This window comes from Centruroides vittatus, unplaced genomic scaffold (assembly GCF_030686945.1).
Source record: "Centruroides vittatus isolate TY-2023 unplaced genomic scaffold, ASM3068694v2 contig_2696, whole genome shotgun sequence".
NCBI lineage: Eukaryota > Metazoa > Arthropoda > Arachnida > Scorpiones > Buthidae > Centruroides > Centruroides vittatus.
Window position 1 is genome coordinate 151,752 of NW_027121716.1, and position 24,794 is coordinate 176,545.

General features: G+C 28.7%; 1 protein-coding gene across 2 annotated transcripts in view; it reads left to right on the forward strand.

The window, feature by feature from the left end:
• The window catches only part of p23, a 58,121-nt gene that overhangs the window by 18,172 nt on the left and 15,155 nt on the right, over positions 1-24,794 (forward strand). Inside the window, exons 3-8 of one of the 2 annotated variants that reach the window (XM_067266204.1) lie at positions 1,789-1,858; positions 3,879-3,977; positions 4,265-4,351; positions 14,740-14,793; positions 14,870-14,897; positions 22,971-23,494. In XM_067266204.1, coding sequence (XP_067122305.1) covers positions 1,789-1,858; positions 3,879-3,977; positions 4,265-4,351; positions 14,740-14,793; positions 14,870-14,897; positions 22,971-22,975 — 343 coding nt within the window. In that variant the 3' untranslated portion in view covers positions 22,976-23,494. Of the gene's footprint in view, positions 1-1,788; positions 1,859-3,878; positions 3,978-4,264; positions 4,352-14,739; positions 14,794-14,869; positions 14,898-22,970; positions 23,495-24,794 lie in introns of those variants that run through there. The other variant, XM_067266203.1, reaches the window with a different exon arrangement.

Here is a 24,794-nt window from a genome sequence, read left to right on the forward strand (position 1 = left end):
ACTATGCAATACATTAATTGAAAGTGAGTCAACCATGCACAAGAATTTTGTGCAATTGATATACTGTAGACCCAAAATGATATTATATTGGGTTGTTCGGAAAGTAATTTCATTTTTTTATTCTTAGAGGAATTAGATGTATTTTTACCAGCCAATTTTATTTTAAACCACATTTTCATTATATACTTCGACAGCTGACATTTTAAGGCTTATTTGTAAAAAAAGTTGTTTGATTCTGTACAATGTGTATGGTTTTTTTTGTGACCCATCAAATACGGAAAATCGAAAGCATCATTTTTGGCGTATTTTGCTTTTTTATAACTAAAAAATCAAAATGCTGTTCAAACAAGAAAAGAATTGTGGTACATGTTTGGAGATGATGTGTTGAGAGAAAGACAAAACTGGTTTACAAAATAGTGTTCTGGCAATTTTAATATCGAAGATATACCACATTCTGGATGGCCATTTGAAGCCAATGAAAACAAAATAAAGGTACTGATTGAAGCAATCTGGTGTATAACAACACGTGAAGTCACTAAGAGATTAAATCTGTTAAATTGAATCGTTTATTATTACTTAAAACGAATTGATTTCATTTCAAAGCTCGATATATGGGTTCCACATGTTATTAACTTGAGATGCTCTCTATGGTTGGATTTTAAAGAAACTTTTTTTTTTTAGCTTTTACCAGACAATTTAACAATTGATTCGAAAGTGTACTGCCATCGAGTAAACAAATTGAGTAATATCAAGTAATATCATCAAACAGAAAAGGCCAGAATTGATCAACAAACAAAGTGTAGTGTTTTACCATGATAATGCCAAATTTCACACAAGTTTGGTAACTCGTCAAACTGTTATAGCTTAGATGGGGCATGTGTTATCACACCAACCATATTTGCCAGATTGGGCACACTCAGATTATTACTTGTTCCGGTCTATACAAATTTTTTTAACTGTAAGACATTTACTTGAAATGACAATGTCAAAAATCACTTGGATCAGTTTTTTGTAAACAACGATCAAAATTTTTATGAATGTGAAATCATGCTACTACCAGAAACAATGACAACAGCTATTTGATCAAAATGGTCAATATATAATTCAATAAAATATTTATTTATTATAAGAATATTGCATTTATTTTTCTATGGAAAAACGAAATTACTTTCTGAACAACCCAATATAACCGATATATTACACACTTACCCTTGATGCTTTACTTACAACCTACTTCCATCTCCTATAGTGCATTTCTTTTGAAAAACCCTGTATGAAGATAATGAAAATGAACGAAATTTTCTAACTTAACGGAAATTATTTGATATTAGAATCTAGTCAATAGTTTAAATGCTTTTGAAGCTTCTAAGGATTCTAGCTTTAAAAATGACATTAAATAAAAAGTATTATTCTGATGAATTTTCAGTATATTTGAACTGTTGTAATTTTAAATAACATATATTAGCATTGGAAAAAATTTGGAATATGTATTACTAATTTCAGCATTAAAACTATTAAAATTTAATTAAGTTTAGGGGATTACTGATATTTTAATAAAAGAATGATAGAACAACTGATGTTATAATTTTTTTAAACTCTTGTGATTGATTTTCAGAAATTTGACAGAATATTAAAGAAAAATTGTCAAATAAAAACAACTTGATAAAAATAATTAAATTGGTTAGGTTAACAAACTTGACCAATTTAATTATTGAAGTTATGAAAGTGATTGATTAACTAATAAATCACATTCATATATATTATTTAATATTGATATTGTATTTTTAGGGGTAAAGGAGGCCCAGACAATAAAGAACATGAAGTAACTTTAAACTTTTTTAAAGAAGTAAAACCAGAGGTTTGTGTTAATTTGAATTTTTTTTTTTACATATTTACTAATAAGTAAATTTTGAAATAGGTTGTTTAAATACAAATTTTTCTAGATTTTATGTACAGTACAGTCAAATTTTGATATGTTCTCATAAAAACACTACCCTTGTGAAGTGCTAATGAACATTTGGGAACAAATCTTCCCTATAAATATTAAACAGAGCATCCTTCAATATTGCCAAGTGATGTGAATTTTAAATGTGTGGACCATTAATTTTTTCATGTAAGTTTGAAATATACAATAATGAAAAAATACTGCTTATAATACACAAAGAAAAAAAATAAATTGCTATAACATATTACTACATTTCACTGGAGATTTGTACACTCAACAGCAACAGATTCTGTTCTGAAAGAAATTTTATTGTTGTTATAACAAAGTTGAATTTATGTAAATACAGTAGAGCGTCGATAAGTGGAACCAATTGGGGACTGGGGTCCTTCCAGTTAATGATTTGTTCCAGTTTCTGACTTTGTACGAAAAAATACATTAACCTGTCCGATGTTCAAATTTTTCTCCGTTGCGTGTTGCTTCGTGTTGAATTTTCGTTGATTTTAAGCCTAACGAAAATTTTTATAATAATCATCGAGGCTATTGTATTGTTAAAAATTATTTCTGCATTTTGTACAAACAAAATAAATATATTAAAGAATATAAAAAACACGAAAATTATACTTTAGAAGTAAATTTAGTATCAAAAACATTCAATTCAGCACGACACAGTCGGACTGAAAATCGTTCCACTTTCCGGCCATTCCACTTACTGGCGTTCCACTTATCGACGCTCTACTGTAAAACAATTTCATAGAAAATTTTGAGTTAAATCATATTTCAGCAGTAAAGACAGTTGCCTGTCAAAAGAAAGGATGATATAAATAAGCAAATAAAATAGTTTGTTACAGAATAATGCCAGATGGTAATTAAATTTAAAAAATTAAAAACTAAATTTTAAACAGTGTCTGTTGAAGTAGGAATCACCATTTATTTTATTTCAAGGTTTCAGAATACACTTTTGATGACTGACCTGGCTACTTGACTGTCAAAAATAAAAGCTATTTTTTGGCTACTTGACTGTCAAAAATAAAAACTTTCTTTAAAAACAATGAAAACATAGTCTAATTAAAAACAAATGTTTAAAATTTGAACAGGTGATGCCTCAGACATTTTGCATTTTCCATCCTGACTACTCAGGGACTGTAGCTTATAGTCACTAAAAGCAAGTGTTGACATATATAGATTTTCATCTGCTCCTGGTAAATCTTTGTAGAATAGTTTCTTGTAGAATAATTCTGGATGGTAATTAAATTTAAAAAATTAAATGTATTTACAGTATACATGTTTTGCATTTTACAATATGTTCATAAAAATAACAATATGATTTAGTTAAATCAATTGTATAACAAGTAAAAATCGTAAAAATATTAGTTTCTAAAAAAGCAGGTTTTTTTACTATCCTTATTTTTAAAAATTTGCCAATTAATTACTTTATTTGAACAATGTTTTATTAATAAAAATGAAGCCTAACTTGCCTACTAACTAGCGAAGGTAAACAACTAGCTATTTATATATCTTTGTTAAAGCTTATGATGAACATATTGAAGTTATTTTAAATAATCTGTGTGTTCATATTTTGACAAGTATGATCATTAGAAGATTTAAATGTGAATTTCTCTAGAATTTTTTACAACTTTTTTGTTTTTATAGACAGTTTCCAAAATTAGCATTTTAAATGAAAATTTAAACACACATTTTCCTGGTAATCTTCAGTTATTAATCTATTTTTTTAGGAAACTTTGTTAAATAATTAAGATTATATATCTTGGTTAGTGGTTAAATATTTCTATTCAATAATAATAATAATTTGAAAATAGTTGAAGTAATTATTTTATATTTCAAGCATTTGGATTCTTTTATAGTTGTAATATAATTTAATTCAAATACTTCAAATTATTAATGTCTTTATTTATCTATACTTCATCAATTTTAGGATTCAAAACATGTTGTTAGAGATCGGGGAGTTGAATTTGTTTTAATTAAAACAGAGGAAGGTCCTTATTGGAGCAGATTACTTCAAGATGCCAAAAAGGTAATGACTATTTAAATACATTAAAAGTAAATATGTAAGCAATTTTTTGAATCTTTAATTTTGGAATTATGCAATAAAAATATTGTAGAAATTAAATGCTAGGATATTTCGCTGCTTATTTCGTCCTGTTTATTCTTCTGAATAATAGGAATGAGTATTCATGGTGCAGCAAAATGAATGATATTTTATCAACCAGGAGGAAAACATTTAATCCTTGTGGTCAAGCAAATAACAACAAAATTTAATTATTTTCATATTCAATGAATTAATGATAAATATATTTTTAGCATCATTGGTTAAAAGTTGATTTTAACAAATGGAGAGATGAAGATGATTCCGATGATGATGTTGGCAGTGGCACAGATTTTGAAGAGGTAATATTTTAAAAGCTTATTAAAAATAATTTTATGTTAATTGATATATTTGAAAGCTTTATGAATTCCAAATTATTTACTGATTTTAAAATTTATTTTAAAAAAAACCTAATCAGAAATAATCTGTGAATATTGGTTTTAAAGTATTCCGTAATTTATGAATGTTTACTCTAGTTCTAAATTATTTTACAATAATTTATCATAAAATATTTAACAGAAATATAAAAATTTATTTTTATTGATTAAAGATTAACTACTTAAAGATTTTCTTCTGTATCTAAAAAAAAGTTCATAATTTCTGGCCTTTGACAATATTAGTAGTAGCAAATAGTGTGTATTCATGTACATAATAAATTATGTAAAACAGCCTTAATGGATTTTAATGGGACATAAAACTTACATTATGAAAATTCTAATAGATATGATATAAAATTATTTGTAAAGTGTTATGATTTTATTAGACAAATGTTTACTTGTTTTAGGAACATTGTTAAAGTTTTACATAAACATTTTTAAATTACTAAAGGATTTAAATATTACATATTTAAAAGCACTAAAATTCTCTGATTTGGATCAGTTTTTAGAGATAAATAATAAGTTAGTAGGTTAAATATTATGAAATTGAAAGATTTATATTTGCATAATCTTTAACTGATGTTTATGTATTTTCATATGGTCATACTTTAAATGTTTTTAAAAAATTAATTTGAGAGTAAGAAAATAAATTAAAATTCTTTTTAAACTGAAATTTAAAAATAACTGTCACATGGTTCAAAATGCCATTTGGGTAAACTTTAATTTGTTACTTTCCCAATTGAAAAAGTTAATTTCTTATTCACCAAGTTTTTTTAAATTAATATTTTTAATGATTGTAAGAAAGGGTGCTTCAGGAATTTAGTTGTATAAATGTATTTTCAATTAAATATTGTAAAGTTAAACATTATTTACTAAATCAAAACTTTAAATTGTGCAATGTGGAGTGTGTCAATAATTTTATTTAGATAAAATAGCTCATTTGTAACTCATGAAGAATTGGATCTCTGATTTCTAAAATTTTGACAATAAAAAAAATAACATTGTTTTGTGAGAAATTACATTCTTCAGATTCTAAATTGATAATTTTATTAATTTTTTAAGTAAAACATTTATGTAATATATAATAAAATACTTTGAAAATTTAAATAAATTTTTGTTTGGGATATTTGTAATGTTTGACAGATAGTGTCATTTCTTATAATAAAATTTTTGAAAACATAAAACATGCACATTGTGACATGATATAAAATTAAAAAATGACATAAAACTAAAATTTAACACCATTTAAATTTCTGTGTGTTGAAACCATGTCCTTTTTTAGATTTTTTTTTTAAAAAACACCATCAAGTGTTGATATTACACTGGACTTTTTTCTTATCCACTTTATTCTCCTGTGTGCTTTAGTCTTTAAATCAGTTGTGCCAATATGCATTTTGGGCTGATGCCACTCATGTTTTTGTTATTATATTCTGATTTTTCAAATAAACTTTAAAATAGCTAAAAGTGACATATCAGTTTTACAATAACTTTACTATTACACATAATTTACATGAAGAAATTAAAGAAAATTTTTTGAAAATACTTCAATATGTAAAAGTTTACATTTTTGTCTCAAATAATTTTCTTGTTTTATGGTATATACATTGAAGAATCAAAAATTAATATTGTTTAACCACTTTTGTATGAACTTATTCAGATAGACTTTTTTTCAAATTAAAAAAATGAACTAACATGGCTTGTTTTAAAACAATCTATTATTATTATTATTATTACATGTAATCTGTTTTTAAACACAATATATCCTCAAGGATAAAGATTTGTTGTTTGTATACAACATATCTAATCATTTTGAGGAAAATTAATTAATCCAAGTTTAATCCCAATAATTTTATTATGAATTATTGATTCATGGCTTGGGTACATTTAAACAATTTTAAAAATTTATTTATTTAAAAACATTACAAAACTAAAGTATGTAATATTTAAGAATATATTAATACTTAATTTTTTCCATTTATTTTAATTTTCAAATAATTCTGTTTATAGAAAGTTGTAAAACTTATTTTATGATCATTTTTTTTTTATTTCATATTTTTGCTATTGTTGATAGCTCTCATCAAAAGATTTTGATCATGAAAGCAGAAATATAATTTCAAAACAAAATGATTAGAAATTGCAGTTATTTTTTATATTTTTTAGTTTCAAAATTTGAGAAAGTTTGTTTTCTACTTCAGTTATAATATAAAATACATAATACAAGTGCTCTGTTTTAATATAATTTATAAACTAAATATAACTGACATTATTAAATTTTATGGCTTTTGATGCTGTGGATAGTAACTAATTGTTCTAAAACTCAGATTATGCAGTAGTAGATAATATTGATAATTTTTTACTGTTGCATATGCTTTGCGAATAGCATTGTATTTGGTTCTGTTACTAACAGTTCAAAGAAATGTAAGTTATAAATTGAAGCTGTTTTTATGTTAATATAATTTTAGTTTTTAGTAATTTTAGTGCTTGAGTTAACAATGCATTGAGTTAGTTAATAAACTGTAACTTTTCAATTAACACTGATATGCACAAAAAAAAAACCTTACTTATTCCAGCAATGTTTATTCTGAATTACAAACTTATTTGGCTGCATTTAGAGGCCTTCAAGTATAAAGCCATTCTATTTATCCTATAAAAAATTATATGGTAAAATAAATACTAAAATAAGAATAATTAAAAAAATAATATGATAAAATATGATGCACTTTGAAAATTACATCACTTAGACATTACAAAACAATGTTAATTTTACAAATAACATAACAGTGTGAAAGGGAATGACTTTTTTTCATGCACATCAGTGTTAACTCTGCATTGAGTGTAATAAACTATGCCTTGTTCAGTAGTAAATAGTTGTTGAGGTAATTTCACAAAATGTATCCCACTTTCTATCCTAGAAGCTACTGTATTTCAAATAAGTCAAAAAATCTATTCCAAAAGTTTTTCGTGAATATGAATTATTTCAAACTATAGTCTGTTTATGGAAAGAATCTACTTGAGAGCAATGTCATGCATGATGTTGCTTCAGTTAAACCAATCAGCACATTCTGTAATTGTCAGCAATATATGAATTTTATTTCGTTTTCTCTCACTAGATGGCAGAATGATTTTTCCATTGTTAATTTTTTTTATAGTATTCATTAACTAAAGAATAATCCATTTAACTACTATAACAAACTTTCTCATATTCCAATACCAGAACATGAAGCTTCTATAACACTTTATAATGGAAGTGATGTGTTTAACAAATGAGGAAGAAAGCAAAAGTAACTTGCCACAACTAAGCAATCAATGGCTAATTCTTATTGGTTAATTTCCAAGTTGATTCTTTCCATAGACTATAATAAAGATTTATATAGTTCTATACTGGAAAAAAGAGGTGAGATAGAGATGTTAGTATATAAAACAGAAAAAATAGACTATATGATAGTGATAATATGAAACTTAACAGAATGCAGAATGCCATTTCAAATGGAAACTGATAAAAGGTTTGCTGATAAAATTGTCATTGATGTTCAGAACCTGTTTTATCCAGGTTCTGAACATCAATGATCATGTAATGCATATTTTCTTGTTTACAAGTATTGACTTTTTTCAGTGAGCTGATGATTGGTATATTTTTACTGGTTTTCATGGTTCAGGGTACTAAGATGATACCATAGCTTTGTTGCTTTTTATGATTTAAATCTGATTCTAGAGATTTTTCCATAATTTTGTACATAAGTCTTAATGCAAATATTGAAGGCTGGGAAATCTCTAAGCAAGGCTCAGTGTACAATCTAAGATTTAAATTATTTTGTTAGAACTGAACTTTTTGGTTAATTTTCCAATAATGTTTGGGATTGTATTTTGTTCCTTTTAAATACATTGAATGGTTTTATACTTGTTTTTATAAGAAACACCTGTGGCCATATTCTTATCATTAACCTCTTGTCTCTTCAGAGATATTAACATGAGATTAAAGTTTGTCTTTGGGGACAATGGCAATTCTGGTCACTTGTAACAAACTTGTCTATAGTGTTGATTGTGTGTGTTTGGGTTATCTGTGTACACAACACAATACAGAATTACTTATACCAATGAAATTATAAAATTTTTGAAAGTACAAAGTACAAAATTATAGAGCATGTGGTTTTGACACTTTTTTTCTGTTCACCTAGTTTGTTGTAAAACTGAATGAGAGGGCACAAGTTGTCAAGAAACCTTTCAAACTTCCTGTTTTGAGTGGGAGCATAGTTGAATGTGACAGAGGTAGTATGTGTTTGAAAGCAGAAAACATAATTTACAACATATCTTAAAAATGTCACATTATAAAAGAACTGGCAGCTACTGTGTGGCAATATGTGCAATGGTATTACAGAAATGTGTAATATTAATAGCAGCAAGTGATAAGTCTGTAATGATATGATTTGCAAAGTGAAACCATGCATGAATGAGAAGTAGAATCTCTCACTTACAGGATAGAAAATCTCACCCTCACAGTCATCTGGTACTGGCTTATTGTGATTTGATGTTCTTGCTTTAAACTGTATATATATATATATATATATATATATTGATAATATCGATCATTATATCGATTAATTTATCAAATTGACCGGTCAATTTGAATACTGCTATCACCTAGTCACGCAAAGTGATGATAATAAGTTGAGGAGTGATCATCTGACATACACTAGCCAATCGGCACTCAGTTGCATGTGCATATTGTGTTTAGTACTGAATTTTAAATTTGATTTAAAAAAAACTCCACTTATTTCATTTAGAAATATTTATTTTTTGTGAATTATTTCAAAGTACTATTAACTGATATTCTTCCGGTAACTTAGAAGTAACTTTCATTTTTAACACACACACTTTTTCTATCATTGACAAATACGCTGATTTTGTAAAAATTTGATTGTTTTCACCTTTTTCTGCTATTAATTTGTTTAATTGGTTGTTGAAGCAATTATTCATATTACTTAATGATTCCTCCACGATCGTTACTTTTGTCAAAGAAGAAAGATTAACTACTGGTCACATAAATTTAAAATTCGGTACTAAATGCAATACGCATGTGCAAGTAAGATGTAAGTTCTGATTGGCTAGCCTATGTCTGATGATCACTCCTCAATATATTGGGTTGTTCGGAAAGTTCGTAGCGATTTTTGATAGCCAACAGTTGAGACACCGATTGACGGAAAAATTATTAGAATTGTACAAACCAATGAATATTACGATAAATGACCCTTGAGACGCGTCCGTTACAAAAAAACCGTTAAGATTATTCAAATAGCGTTTAATTTGGCTCATTGCAAAAATGGATGCGAACAACGTGCATTATTAACACTTGTTTCTTTTCTTTTTTCATAAAGGCAAAAATGCTGTACAAACAGCAAAAAAGATATGTGATGTTTATGGTAAGAGTGCTGTATCAGAATCAACTGTTCAAAAGTGGTTTGCAAAATTTAAAATGGGCAATTTCAGCCTTAAAGATGCTCCTTGCTCAGGAAGACCTCCTGTTATTGAAGAGACCCGATCAAAGCATTATTGGATGAAAACCCTCATTACACAACTCGAGAGATTGCAGACATAGTGAAGTCATCAAACAGTACTATATTTCAACATCTAAAGAAGCTCGGATACGTGAATCGTTACGACATTTGGATACCTCACGACTTAACGGAAAAAAACTTATTGGATCACATCTCCATTTGTGATTCTCTTGAAAGACGAAATGAAAATGACCCTTTTCTGAAGCGTTTAGTGACAGTTGATGAAAAGTGGATCATTTATAACATCAGCCAAAAACAATCATGGGGTAAGAAAAATGAATCACCGTTAAAAACTCCAAAGGCCGGTCTTCATCTAAAGAAGGTCATGCTCACTGTCTGGTAGGATTGAAAACGAATCCTGTACTACGAGCTGCTTCCACAGAATCAAACAATTGATTCTGATAAGTATTGTTTCCAATTGGATAAGCTGAACATGGCAATTAAAGAAAAACGTCCGGTACTGGCCAATAGAAAAAAAAAGGGCATTGTGTTTCACCAAGATAATGCCAGACCTCACACGTCTTTACGAACACAGCAAAAATTATTGGAACCAGGCTGGGATGTTTTACCCCACCCCCCTTACTCACCTGACCTTGCCCCGTCAGACTACCATTTGTTCCATTCTCTACAAAATTCCCTTCATGATAAAAACTTTCATACTTTGGAAGCTTGCAAAAACCACATGGATCAGTTTTTCGCGGAAAAAACTGGAAAGTTCTACGAAGAGGGTATCATGAAGCTGCCCCATAGATGGCAACACGTCATTAAAAACAATGGCGCAAACATAATGGAATAAAAGTATATTTTTAGTTTTAAAACAATTTCTTTCATCTCTCTTAAAAATCGCTACGAACTTTCCGAACAACCCAATACTATTATCACTTTGCCCGATTAGGTGATAGCAGTATTCATAATGACCGGTCAATTGATAAGTTATTGAAATTTATTACAATGCCCGATTTTGTTGGTCATTGTTCATAATGATCGGGCATTATTCATAACGCCCATATTAATCATTTTGTCCATAACATATATATCAAATATGCTTTCTTCAATTTATATGGCAAGAAGGTAATGATTAAAGTGTCCATACAGAGAAGTTAATTAATTCAATCAGTGATTAAAAATTCATCAAAATAGAAATGATAAATTATTATGCTATTGTGTCCTTTTTAACTCTACTTAAAATTTATTTTGTATACTAGTACTTTCTATATATTAACAGGACTTTTATGGATTGCAGATATTTAGTCTTACAGATCTGTAAGACTAAATATCTGCATCCATAATTTCCAGTATAAGTCCTAGTATATTTTCAGTATTTTATATTTTCATAATTTTTAGTATAATAACTTCAGTATATAAGTCCAGTATTTTTGATCTGTAAGACTAAATATTTGTATCCATAATTTCCAGTATAATAAGTCTTGTTAATATATAGAAAGCACTAGTATACAAAATAAATTTTAAATAGAAATGATAAACTTTATTGTTGCTCCATTTTTTTCCTATTCCTTTGAATGAAAAGAAACATTTCATGTCATTGAATAACAATGAAAGCGACAGTGAGAAAACGAGAATTGTCATAATCTGAAGTCATCACAGTTGCTTTCTTGCTAACACACCTCGCTGGAAATTTCACTTTCTTGCATCTATGTGATGACAAAACATTTTTAACCATTGTCCAGGCTGCACTTTTCTTTTTAGTGTGTTATGCCACATCTTTTACTGCATATCACCATGTTTTGTGTACTTTCTCACTTACTAAATAATTATAACAGTCAAACAATTTGTAATTTTTAAACAATTGCTTTGTATAATAGCAAGTTCTATTCACAAAGTAATCATGAAAATCAAGCTATTTTGTGGTATTCCTGCTAGATTGTGTAGTGCAACATCTAAGAGATCAGGCCACTCCAGGTCAAATTGCTTAAGCTTTCCTTTACAGCCAGCTTTAGTTCCATCATTCAAAGTAAAATAACAGTTCATAATTATATTTTTATAACTGTTAAGATTTTTAAAATAATAATAATACTGTGTCAATATGTTAAATGAGCAAGGTACAGACAACAACCATACACACATACAATTAGCCGGAAGTGAGTTCCACTGCTCTCAAGATGCTTTGCACTTTGTTGTTTTACGTAGGTGAATAAAGTTTTTACAAATTCTAATCTCAAAATGTTCCAGGTAACAATCATATCAACAAATGAAAATTTTAATAACTAAGTTAGAGAATCTGTTATTAAGGGGAAATTAGATGGTAATGTTTCAAGAAATACTTAGAGATGGATTGATGGAAGAAGATAGGATTAATAGCATATCCAATGGTTCCGTAATTGCAGAATCATTGAAACACTACTGACTACATGTTTTTTAAAGTGAAATCTAAAGTGGCTGCTTTAAAAAAATGAAAAGTGTTATCTCTATCTTGAAATACTCTTTCCTGAAATAGAAAATGTTCTCCATTACAATTGTACAGCACAAGTAGTCTAGTTGGATATAATAAAATTGAGGAAACTGGTGAAAGATCAGTTGAAAATCATCCAGAATTGCATTTGGGGAGAAGTAATGATCTCTCCAGATGTAAATAAATGTTTATCCAGAAACCAACTTGTGACATAGACACTGTCTCTCAAAGACAAGAGGTGGCCAGAATATGACCCTTGATTTTTCTATTTCCAGATTCAAGACTTGTTTTACAGCTGAATCAATTTTTTAAATTTTTTTTCTGACAGTTTTTTTTACTTTTTTTGTTTCAAAGAACATCAACATGTTTTTCAATGAATTTATACAATTATTTATATAAAAAAACAAAAACAAAACATGAGTTTACTTACTGTATGATCTAACTATAAGTTACAAACAACACTAATTTATGGAGGGACAATCTCTGCATACATTCTCCACAAGAACCTTTAAATTTCTCAGATTCCACTTTGAATTCTCCTGTTTTAGAATCTGTTGTGCAAATGTTTTGAAATTGAACCTGTATTTTCCCCGTATGTTCAAAAACCGTAATTATTCTTTTTCAAATTAAAAAATAGGATTCTATGGAATCTAACACTGACGCAAGTGCTTTGGAAATATCAGTTCATCCAGATTCTTAGTTATTGAAAAACAATTTTATGATTTCTTTGATTATGAATGTACTGTAATATCTATAAAAGGAAATAGATTTTAAATTAAACCAAATGTTGTTATTTTGTCATCCATAAGAAATGTTTCTATGATAAAAATTAGTAATTTAAAAAGTAAAATGAAACCTTAGAGCTGCTTATCTTTGTCAGACAAAATTATATTCAATCCAGGTTTTCTGTTTCATTTAAGTGCATGCAGAACACAATCATTATGTTCATGATACACTAAGATTTGTTGAAGTTCATGAGTTGTTAAAAATCAATAAATAATAATTTCTTCCTGAAATTTCTCTTTGTCCACAACTTTAGGGCACCTCACCCCATACTTTTTGTATCCTTTAGTTCAAAATTTTCCAAACAAAACTGTCAAAACTACATTTGACATCTGACATTTAGGAGCATCTTTCCCATACACTAAAAGTATTATTTTTACTGTTTGTATAGCATTGTATCCTTTATGAAACTTAAAAAGTATACATATAAAACTTAAGTATAATTTTAAAACTTTACTTCACATTTTACATGAACAAAATGTGAAGTAAAGTTTTAAAATTATCTTCTAAACAAAGAACACAATATGACATCAGCAATTATGTGTTAAATTTCACAACTATTGTAATTAAACTACCTAACTATATTGGAAATCACCCTCAGCAGGAAAATAGCAAATTTACCAATATCTTATTTGCCAAGAAAAACATAGATATGTTAAATAAAGACATTAATTAAAATTTCTGCCTTGTATATAAAGGGAGTGCTGCAATTAATTTTGTGCATTAAGCAAAAGATACCTATATTTTGAAATTGTTCTATGAACACACAATGCTTTCAAATTTTGCATTTGGTTTAATTTATTTCATTCAGTTTCATCGATGTTACATTCATTACAAATTTGTTTGTTGGAGATAGCTCAACTAAAAAGGTTAAACTTTATTAAACACATTTCTGTTTTAATAGATTTAAGTGTGTTCTAAATAACTTTTTATTAACATAAGAAAATGGAAAGTATTAAAAACTTGCTTTGAAATAATTTATTTGATACTAGTTGCCCAGGATGCCCCCTAGTGGGCGTTCTAGCAGTAGCTGTGTCATTCCTTGGTATAAATAATAAATGCATGTTACAAATAAAAACAATATACTGAATTTCTCATGGTGTACCCTACTAAAACGCAGTCAAAAACACACAATCTGCATCTAAAATAGTACAGTAGAAGCAGAGTTCTTCAGGGTAATCCTTAACCCTCTCCCCGTGGGAGAAATTTTAAAAAATCCCTTCTTAATGGGCATTCTCACGGCATACCCTACTAAAATGCAAAAAACCGCATTTATTATTTTAATATTATGCAAAAAACTGAATTTATTGTTAATTTAAATAATAGCTAGGGGTGCTCCTAGTGGCCGTTTTTGGCATACCGTGACACTGTCCAGTTTTTCAGTTTTATATAGTAGATATATATTAATTTATATTCCAAAATTTAATCTTAGTGTATGAACATTAATCTCTCTTAAAAATGAAAATATATATTAGGAAAGAAAAGTTGCACCAATATTTTCTGATTTAAAAATATTGTATAATCACTTTTTTTATCATCTGCTTATTATCATCATCTTGAAATTTCAGATGATGAGACAGATGGGAGGGTTAGGTGGTGGAGGAACAGATTTGGGAGATTTGGTAAGTAAAAACACTTTGTTTTCTTAATTTTAATTAAGAAAAATTATTTTGTTTATACAATTTTTATATTTTAAAGGATGGTGAACCAGACAGTGATGATGATGGTAAGATGAACATTTAAAATTTTACAAGAAAAATTTTTAGAATTAATATGTGCAATTTAATAGAAATAATTTTAATTTTATGAGATCAATTCAATAATTTTATAATTTTTGCAATTCATGTCATTGACATAGCTTGTATTAATTAATTTTTAAATCACTTTATTGAAACATTTTTTGTTTGCATTTATGTAGATTTTTTATATATTTATAATTAAAAAACATTAAAATTTTTAACATTTTCAAAATTTAGCAATTGTTTGTGAAAAGTAGTGCTTTTTTTTCCTATAAAAAAATATTTGATCAAATACAAGTTAATCTGTATTATAACAAATTTGATTCGTGTCGTGTTAAATTTATATGATTATTATAACAGCAATCACTATATTACGCTGTTGATTTAATTTGACCTATATATATATATATATCATTTGGTGAAAGATGATTAACTGATATGTTGTATATTTACTGTAATATAGAGTTGATGAAAAAGTTCTTTTTACATAAGATGTTGCTAGTAGTGATTAATGGCAATTTATAATCAGTTGTTTTTGTCAATTTTGCTATAATGTTCTGTAACAGATATTACAAAGAAAACTTTTGTTATTACACTCAAGGTTTTGGACTTAAAAATGGAGGATCTTAAGTTGCATTTTAGTCATCTTATGCTTTTCTACTTCTGTAAAAAGAAAAACTTTACAACTACACAAAAAAAGCCCTTTACTGCTTATGGGGAAGGTGCTGTTAATGTCATGCATGTCAAGAGTGGAAAAACAAAATGAAGAATTTATTATAATGTAAATGCACATATTTCTGCCTTAACAATGTTTGGAACAATAAATAAATAATAGATGATGATATCAGTAGAAGCAAATACAAACTAGAAAATTAAAATTGTTCACCTGTTAATAATTTCATTATGAAATAACATATTGGTGAATATGTGTTGGTTTTGACTTTTACATAAAAAAACAATTACAAATCACATGTGAAATTAAAATGTGAGTGGGAAAAATAATAGATTTTAAATGGTTATCCCTTAACAGATTACAGAATTTCTTAAGTTTTTAATAATTTGGATGCAATTACTGTAAGCATAAAATTTTACTAATGATATACTTAATTCATATTATACTAAGATGTTTGAAGATATTAAATACAGGGTAATTTTGCAATTATTTCTAAAGTAGTTGTACCCAGCAAAATATTTGCTGTTAAATTACTGATAAATAAGAAAAAGGAGCAAATAAATTTATTAATATAAAACTTATAAAATTTCTCAGTATAAAACATTTTCTTGTGTATACTGAAAATGTACAAGAGTTAGCTGTCATGTACCTGCAAGAGAATTTCCCATATCAACACTCATCTCTCTGCCAAGACCCAATGTGCATCATGAATTTAAAAAGTAAACATTGTAAAAAAGTTACAAGAAGTTGACCAGAATTTAAACAGAAAACAGGCACATCAGACTCAAATACTAGCCACATGATCAGCCACAAGGTAAAGAAGAACAAAATTTAAAACTTGTTCTTGCTCAGCCTTTTTGTTTTGTATTAAACATTGTTGCATGTATCAGTTTGATGTGATATGTATGAAGCTGCCATACTAATGCCAGTTCCTTGCACAATATGTTGCTAGTGGTCTCTTGGATTATTGTTTTTTATAGTAGCCCAAGTTTATGCAAGTGCCATCAGTGATGCAGATGACCCCATAAATTTCTGGTTACATTCCTGAGTTAAGTACAGTTTAACCCAATTATAATGTCATTGGATGTAATGACAACCCTAACATAACATCAAATTTTTATCGGTCCTGTTTTTACTATACTAGATAATGTTAAAAAACCCACTTGTAACAACATAAAACCCTGTTTTAATGTCGTATTTAAAGCACTCCCAAATTTACAAAATTAGATTACAAATTTTATTTAACAAAGAAAATACAGTACAGTACTTGTACTGTGTGTTCAGTTTTTAGGGTCAGTCCACTGCCTAGAATGACTGTGGATGATACTCTCACTATCTGACTTTGGTGGGATGAGGTTCATCACATCTTTAAACAACCTGATGATTGGGTTAGACTTGTTGTCATGGTGATATTGTGTAATGACATGTTTGTTCGTTTGTTAAGTTACAGCAATTCAACACTTGGGTGATCTGCCTATGGAGGATGCCTTCCAGGAGGTCTTTTTAAAGTTAAGCGACCCTATTCAGGTGTTACAGATGCGGAGAAAACCCAGAAAACTCCATGGAGAACCCATTCTGGCCAGGCGCAAACCCACAACCAAACTCCCAATGTTCAGGGAACAGAATCACTTGGCCACAGGTGGGCTTGTAATGACATGATTGGTCAATTTGAACTGGTAACGGATGCTGCCAAGGAAAGATCATAGAAGACCACAGTTGACTAAATTTGAATTGGTGGCACATTTGTCTCAAGGAAGGGACAGTTGGCAAAAAAGCCACTATTGATGCTGCTCCAATTAAGTGGTTTAACCAATGCAGAAGTTCCAACTTACCACTAAATGGACCGATACTAATGGAAAAAGAAGAAGAATTTGGATGACTACTAGGTGATAATAACTTTAAATGTTCTAATGGATGGCTAGACCATTTTAAACAAAGACATGGCATAAGTTTTGGGAAAGTATGTGGAGAAACAAAAAGTGTAAATTTACTGGATGTTGAAAACTGGTTAGAGATGTGTGGCCTAAATTAAGATGGGAATATGCAGATGAAACTGGGATATTTTACAAACTTACCAGATAAAACATTTAAATTTAAAAACGAAAAGTGTATTGGTGGAAAACTTGCGAAAGCTAGATAACAGCTTTTGTTTGCACTAATATGACTGGTACAGACAAAAGAAAACTTCTTGTAATAGGAAAATCAAAGAATTCAAGATGTTTTAAAAACATATAAACACTACCAGTAAATTACAAAGCCAACAAAAAGTCATGGATGACATCTGAGATTTTTGAAGAAATTCAAAAATGAGGGCTGGGGACACTTGAGAAGAGACAATGTTAAGTTTGGGGTCAAAGTCAGAGGTTATGAAGTGCTGTGACAATGTTGTACTTATACTTAGAAAAAGTTGTAAGCAGTGAATAAAATATTTTGTTGTTTCATTGTGTTGGTTAGTAGAAAAACTTTCCACGTATATAATTAATGTGCAGAGCTTACAAATTTTTAGATGATATATTTTATACATAATATTATTATCATGGCCATTAGCATGATTCATTGTTAACAAAATTCTATTTGGATCATTTTCAGCTTTTACATTTCTAGATATCAGTTAAAAACTTAGTTGAAATATTACATTTGACGTCCATCTATACAAAAATATATTTCGGTGCATAGAATAAGTTCCAAATGAATAATGCATAGTCATTTGGAATAATAATAAAATTGAGAAGTTCCAGAACTTAACATTGGATGAAGGCCAAAATTACAAATTAGATTGTATAATTTGTTATAAAACTTTAGTTACATGCTATATCTAAACTCATTGAGAAAATAATGCTCTGTATCAAATTTAGGTTTGATGTCATATCAGTCTTGATTTGTATGGGGAAAAAATGTTAGTTTTGAGAAGTGCTTGCAAATGCCCCTGCAGTCAGGAGTTTCTAGCTATTTTCAAAAAAATATTAAATAACCAATAATAATTGTCATGATATTTTGGGATTTGTTACTTTATACTTAAGTTAATGAGAAACGATTAATAGAGTAATTGTTAAAAGAGAAAATGTTTAAAAAATTAGCATAAAATGTCTTTTTAATTTAAAAAAGTCGTGTTGGATCAAACCAACTAGGATAAAAGTTTCAAACATTTTAGTTGGCATTTACCTTGGGACTGCCAAAAACTTTTAGATATTAAAGCATAATTTCCTTTTGTGCAAAGGAGTTCAAAGCATTTTACATGGAGAATCATAGACTTTCCAATAGTCTGTGAATGTACTTCATATGTAGACTATATATGAGTCTAAAGCCATTCAGATGATAAAATAACATGTAAAACTGTAAACCTATAACATCCTTTGTTTTTTAAAGGAAAATTGTCTTGACAAACAAGGCTATCTGTAAACTAGATAGTATTAATAATAGAGTACCTTGAAATTAATCATAATCATTTGAAAATTTTAATTATATTTTATCCCATTTAAAGTTAAAATAATGTTTAAAAGATTGTTTTATATGAGGATCATGTTGTAATTATTGATCACTAATGAATAAAGTATGCAGTGGGTTGTACTTAACACACAAATTTTAGTCTCACCATGAGTAGCACCCATTGCCAAATGTCTGGTAGCACTGTATTCTGTCAGCAGAGCTATTTTTACAGATAAATAATATAGACTTTTCTAAAGCAGCTAGAATGGCATCTGTTGACAGGAATCAATCACCTACAAGAAATTCCTTGAACATCACTTACAGCCTGCACTTGTGCAAGAACAGCTATGATTTTATTATATAATGCTCATTGCTATAATGCTGGTTTGGTAACATATTGTTGTAGAAATAGGGTTGGAAGATTCCTTGTGTCTGAGTTTGATTTTTTCCAGACACTAAAGTAGTTTTTACATTTCCCATTTCACAAATGCTATTCTAGTTGTAATAGTGGTCTGTATACTCCATTTGTGGAAGTGGTCTGCCAACAGAGTATGGTACCTGTCAGACATTTGACAATAGGTGCTATACATGGTCGGAGACAATGTGAAGTAGTATTACATCAATTTACTGTAATTACTATTTAAAAGTAAATTTTGTCTAACTCGATATGTTGTTTAAAAACAACTACAAATGGATCCTAAGAATTTCTGATTTAATTTGAAATAACTTGTTAAATCTATTTTTAATCCAATCCAATATGCATTTGAGAATGAAATAATCTAAGAAAATTGAAGAAATATATAATGAGTTTTTTTGTTATAAGTCTAAATTTTTGTTTGTCACTAAATTGATGTAAAAATCCTCTGCTTTTTCTAGTATCTTAATTTATTATTATTGTTGAATTACAGTAATGCTTATGGGAGTTTGAAAGTTTTTGATTTAAAGTTAGTTTTAATATAACTTAATGTACTTTATGATCATAATTAAAATTATCCTATTCAGAGGACTCTGTAGCTTCAACTAATAAGCCAATTGACACCAAACTTTGTGTTCAAACTGTTCAAAGGATGCAGAAAAAGATTTTGTAAAGAAAAATTTTAGTTTCAAAATTGTTTACTACAGATTAAATGTTGCTGAGAAATAAAATAACAGAAATACAAAGCATTTATTCATTCATATCGGGACATACCAGTATGTGCTGTGCAGATCACTTAGCATGCAAGGAATGTTGTTCAATGTGTTTCACATCTGAAGATGATTCTTCTTACATGCAATGCAGTATTGTTCTTTGTCTGCCAATGTTGCAACATTATCACAATAAACTATATTCTTTAAGTGACCCACATCCAGAAATCATGTTTGTTCGTATCCAGAGAACATGAAGGCCCAGGTGGTCAGAAATCAGTGACTAATCACCCAGTAATTAATGAAATGTTGACTCAAAAGTTGCTGTATATTGCATTTCATTTGAGGAATCGCAAGCCAACCGATCAGGTGATTGGGCTGGTCAAGGATATCTCCAAAACAAATAATTTGATGCTGAAACATTGTTCTTAAAGTATTCTTGGATTGCCATGTGGTATGTGCTCAGCTCCATCTTGTTGAAAATAAACCCTTGCAGGTCAATGCCCAGGTCTCATAATGCTATAAACATATACTCAATCAGCATCTGCACACATCATTCTGATGTCAAGTAAGTGACCAACCATTTTCATTCTCAAAATATAAGGGCCAATTACTCCAAAAGATATTCTGCATCATACAGTAACTCTATGACTGAAAGGGTTTCTCATGCAGTTGGCAAGGATTACTGTCATTTTAGTATCTCGTACTCTGTTTATTCATACAGCCTGGTAGTTCAAAATATACGTCCTGACATTATCATCAAACGACATCTGGTTCCTCCTGCACTCGGGTTAGTTGTCCACAAAAAGCTTTCCTTGCAACAAAATCTGTCTACAACTCCACCACCATCCAAATTTTGTGCACTTGATAATTAGGTCTGAATGCAAAACCTGACATACTGACCTCTCTGACAGTTTGTGTCATTGCATGTTTGCATGTCAAATGTCTTTGGATTGATAGCACTTCTCACATGCTCCATGTTCTCTTGTGTCTGCACAGATATTCACTTCCTCCCAGTTTCTTGTCTAATGCAGAAGTTGTGTGAAATTTTTTCACCAAGTTTGTGATGGTTGATGATCAGGTATCCTTCCTTGTCTACCAATATGAAAGTGTTGCCTAAATACTGACTGTATCATGACAATAGACTTGCCATTTTTGAAGGTCTCAATAGTGAATGTGCAGTGTGCCAGCCAATCATTGTGCCATACTTACTGATATGAGATCTCTTGATAAGCAAGTTTGTGCACATCATGTTGTTCCCACTCCAAGACCACAAAAGTATTGAATAAGTCAAAATGGTAGGTGAACACTGTATACCTTGGCTATTTAGCAAATAGCTTGTATATATAGTATACTAGCTGACCCGGCCACGCGTTGTTGTGGCTCAAAATGTATCTATTATAAATGTGTAACACTTCCCCCGTGGGGGAAATTTCAAAAAATTCCTTCTTAGTGTATATTCTTTTGACGTACCCTATTAAAACGCAATCAAAAACGCATCTAAAATAGTATAATAAAAGCCGAGTTCTTCACAGTAAGCCTTAATCCCGTCACTTTTCCCGCTGGGGAATATCGAAAAATCCCTTTTTAGTGTATATTCTGTTGACGTAACCTATTAAAACGCAATTAAAAACGCAAAAAACGCATGTAAAATAGTATAATAGAAGCCGAGTTCTTCACGGTAAGCCTTAATCCCGTCCATCTCCCCCCACTGGGGGGAATTTCGACATGTATATTATATAAAAACACGTGCGTATTCGAATGCAACGTTGTGTCAAAATTTCAAAGGAATCGGTAGGAACAAACGAACGTTATATTTTATTTATATTAATATTTATATTAAGTAATAATTTTAATAAAACAGGAATAATTAATAGTTATTCTCCTAACCTCACTCAGACTCTATTACACTGTAAGACAACAACACCTTGATGCTGAGAACCTTTAACTTTAATCATAAACAAACGTTTTCGGCCCATTCCATGGCCATCGTCAGGCTAACAACATTCGAATACTGTTTTGAATAACCAATTTCAAATTTAAATAAAATACAAAAGAACTCACGCGCGATGCTAAACAACGTCAACTAAAACTAATATAAACAACATAGAAAAGAACAAACGAACGTTATATATTATTTATATAGATAGATAGAAAATGATCTGCTTCAGTCCATTCTCACAGAAAAGCATAATGCCTGACAGAAAAGCAAACTTAGTTCGTCGGAAGGTAGCGCCATCTGTTGGACATAAAAGCCTTAATTTATATATAAATATATTTTTGAAAGGGGGGAGATGGTGTAGGGGTATGAAAAATAGATAGTAGCCGATTCTCAGACCTACTGAATATGCATATCAAATTTGGTAAAAATCAGTAAAGCCGTTTCGGAGGAGTACGGTAACTAACATTGTGACACGAGAATTTTATATATAAGATGTTCAAAGTTTATAATTGTTGAAAAGAAACTGATATTGGAATGATTTTAAGACATGGAGAATATGAATTCAAATGACTGATTTATATGTTCAATTAAAAAAGGATTGCAGGAACTTTTATGTCATGTCTCTTATTGTCAAAATTGTTTTCTGTTTTTAATATATTTAATATATATTAAAGAAGTCCCTGGCAAAATTTTTAATTCTGTAGAATTTGCTCTAAAATAAAAATTTGAGTAATTTTTTTTTAATGCAATTATTTTATAAAACTGTGTATGTTTAATGTATTTTTAATATTGACAAGTTATCGATGATGGTTTAAATCAAAATAACCTATAAACTACTATTATACTTGAAATAATTATTTTTCAGTTAAATTAAATTGTTTTATGATGTTTCAGATTAAAGACCAAAAAGGGTTCCTTGAAGTTTATTATTAAAAAACAGTTCACAGTTATATATATATTTGCCAATCCTTTGTGAACTAGTCAGTTATAAGACTGCTTTTATAACTAAAACTATAATAAACTTTGCTATTATTTGAAAGAAGAATATACAGTTCACAATCTTTTATTTACAGAAGTTTTGTCAAGTCTTCAAACGATATCATTTGTAAAAAAAAAAAAATTAAGAACTTAATTGAATATTTGATTTGTGTTGTCGTCATCATGGCTTTTGAAACATTTTAAAGAAATGCCCTAATTTAAAATAGTTTTATTTCATCTTAATTGATTAAACTTTGTTTTTTGAATGTTTCAGATTGTAAATTGTTTAAATACTTTTTCATAATTTATCAAATTTTGTTAAGTTGGCAGTTTTCCAAACTTAATTTGAATACTTTTAGAAAAATGTTTAAATGATGTAATGAACATGAAAATGTAGAATATAATTTGTATAACATTAATAAACATTAATTCAAAATTGATTTTTTTGTTATAAAATTTTCTTACCTGAAGTTTTGTTTGGTTCAGTATATTTTGTTTTTGCAAAATTAAAAATAATAATAATTTCAAATAAATTTTATTTTTAATTTTGATGTTTGTAAGTTACATAAAAATCTTACATATTCTTAAATTATTTTAATATTTAATACATTTAAACTAGTTTAAATAAAATATATTAAAGCATTTTATAGCCCCCAAAAAGAAACCTTTAATAATTGATTTGGACTTTAAATATGTAATACCAGCATACATTTTTATTTTAGTTTGCTTCATAACAGGCATAGCTAATATGAAATTAAACTATCTCACAAAAAATTAAGATTAGGATCAAATTTAAAATACCAGATCCTTTTTAACAATAGCATGTTATAATTTAAAAAACTGATTCATCTTTTTCTTCTGATCTGCTTTACCAATCATAAGGAAATTGTGAGAACTGTAAAAGCCTTTAACTTCATATTAATTTTATATTTTATAAGCATTCAAAATTCCAAAAGATGATTTTTCAGAAAATATTATTTGAATTATATTTTTAATATTAAAAAAGTTATTCCTTAAATTGCTTTGTGCTAATTAATAATAAGATTAAATTATAATAATTGATATGAATTTTGTTTAAATGGTTTTGACTGCTGAAGTATCATTAGAAAGGTTGCAGCTGAAGTTTTCACCTCTAAAATGTAAACATCGAACATTGAGTGCCTCCATCTTGTAAGCTTAGAAGTTTGACAATGATGTTTTGAATGTCATTGGAATCATGCTTGACATTCCAAATGCCATTGTCAAACTTCTAGACTTACAAGATGGAGCCACTCAGTGTTCGACATTAGTGTTTTAGAGATAAACTTCAGCCGCAACCTCTGTAATAATTCCTTCTTAGATTTAACCATTATCAAAAATGTTTTTATGAACTCTGTCAGCCTGGTTATATACTGATGCTATTAATATTTATTTTACTTAATTTGTTTCTATGAGAAATCAAGTTGTAAAATAAGTCATTTAAGGCTGCATAACATAAACATAATCTAAATTGATAATGAACTAAAATAACTAATGTAAAAAGTGGGAATATGTTGAAAATCTGGAGAAAACAAGATCACTTTCAAACTAAATGTCCATATTGCCTAATCTTGAAAAATTGTGCTGGAAAGCAAAACAGATTTTTACTAAGTTTTGGCTGTATTTATTTCACATTTAACTAATAGTGCCATAAAGAAAATATTCCATGTTAGTATAATCTGTGTGCCTTGTTGTTTAAGATTACTATTCTAGTTGATGCAC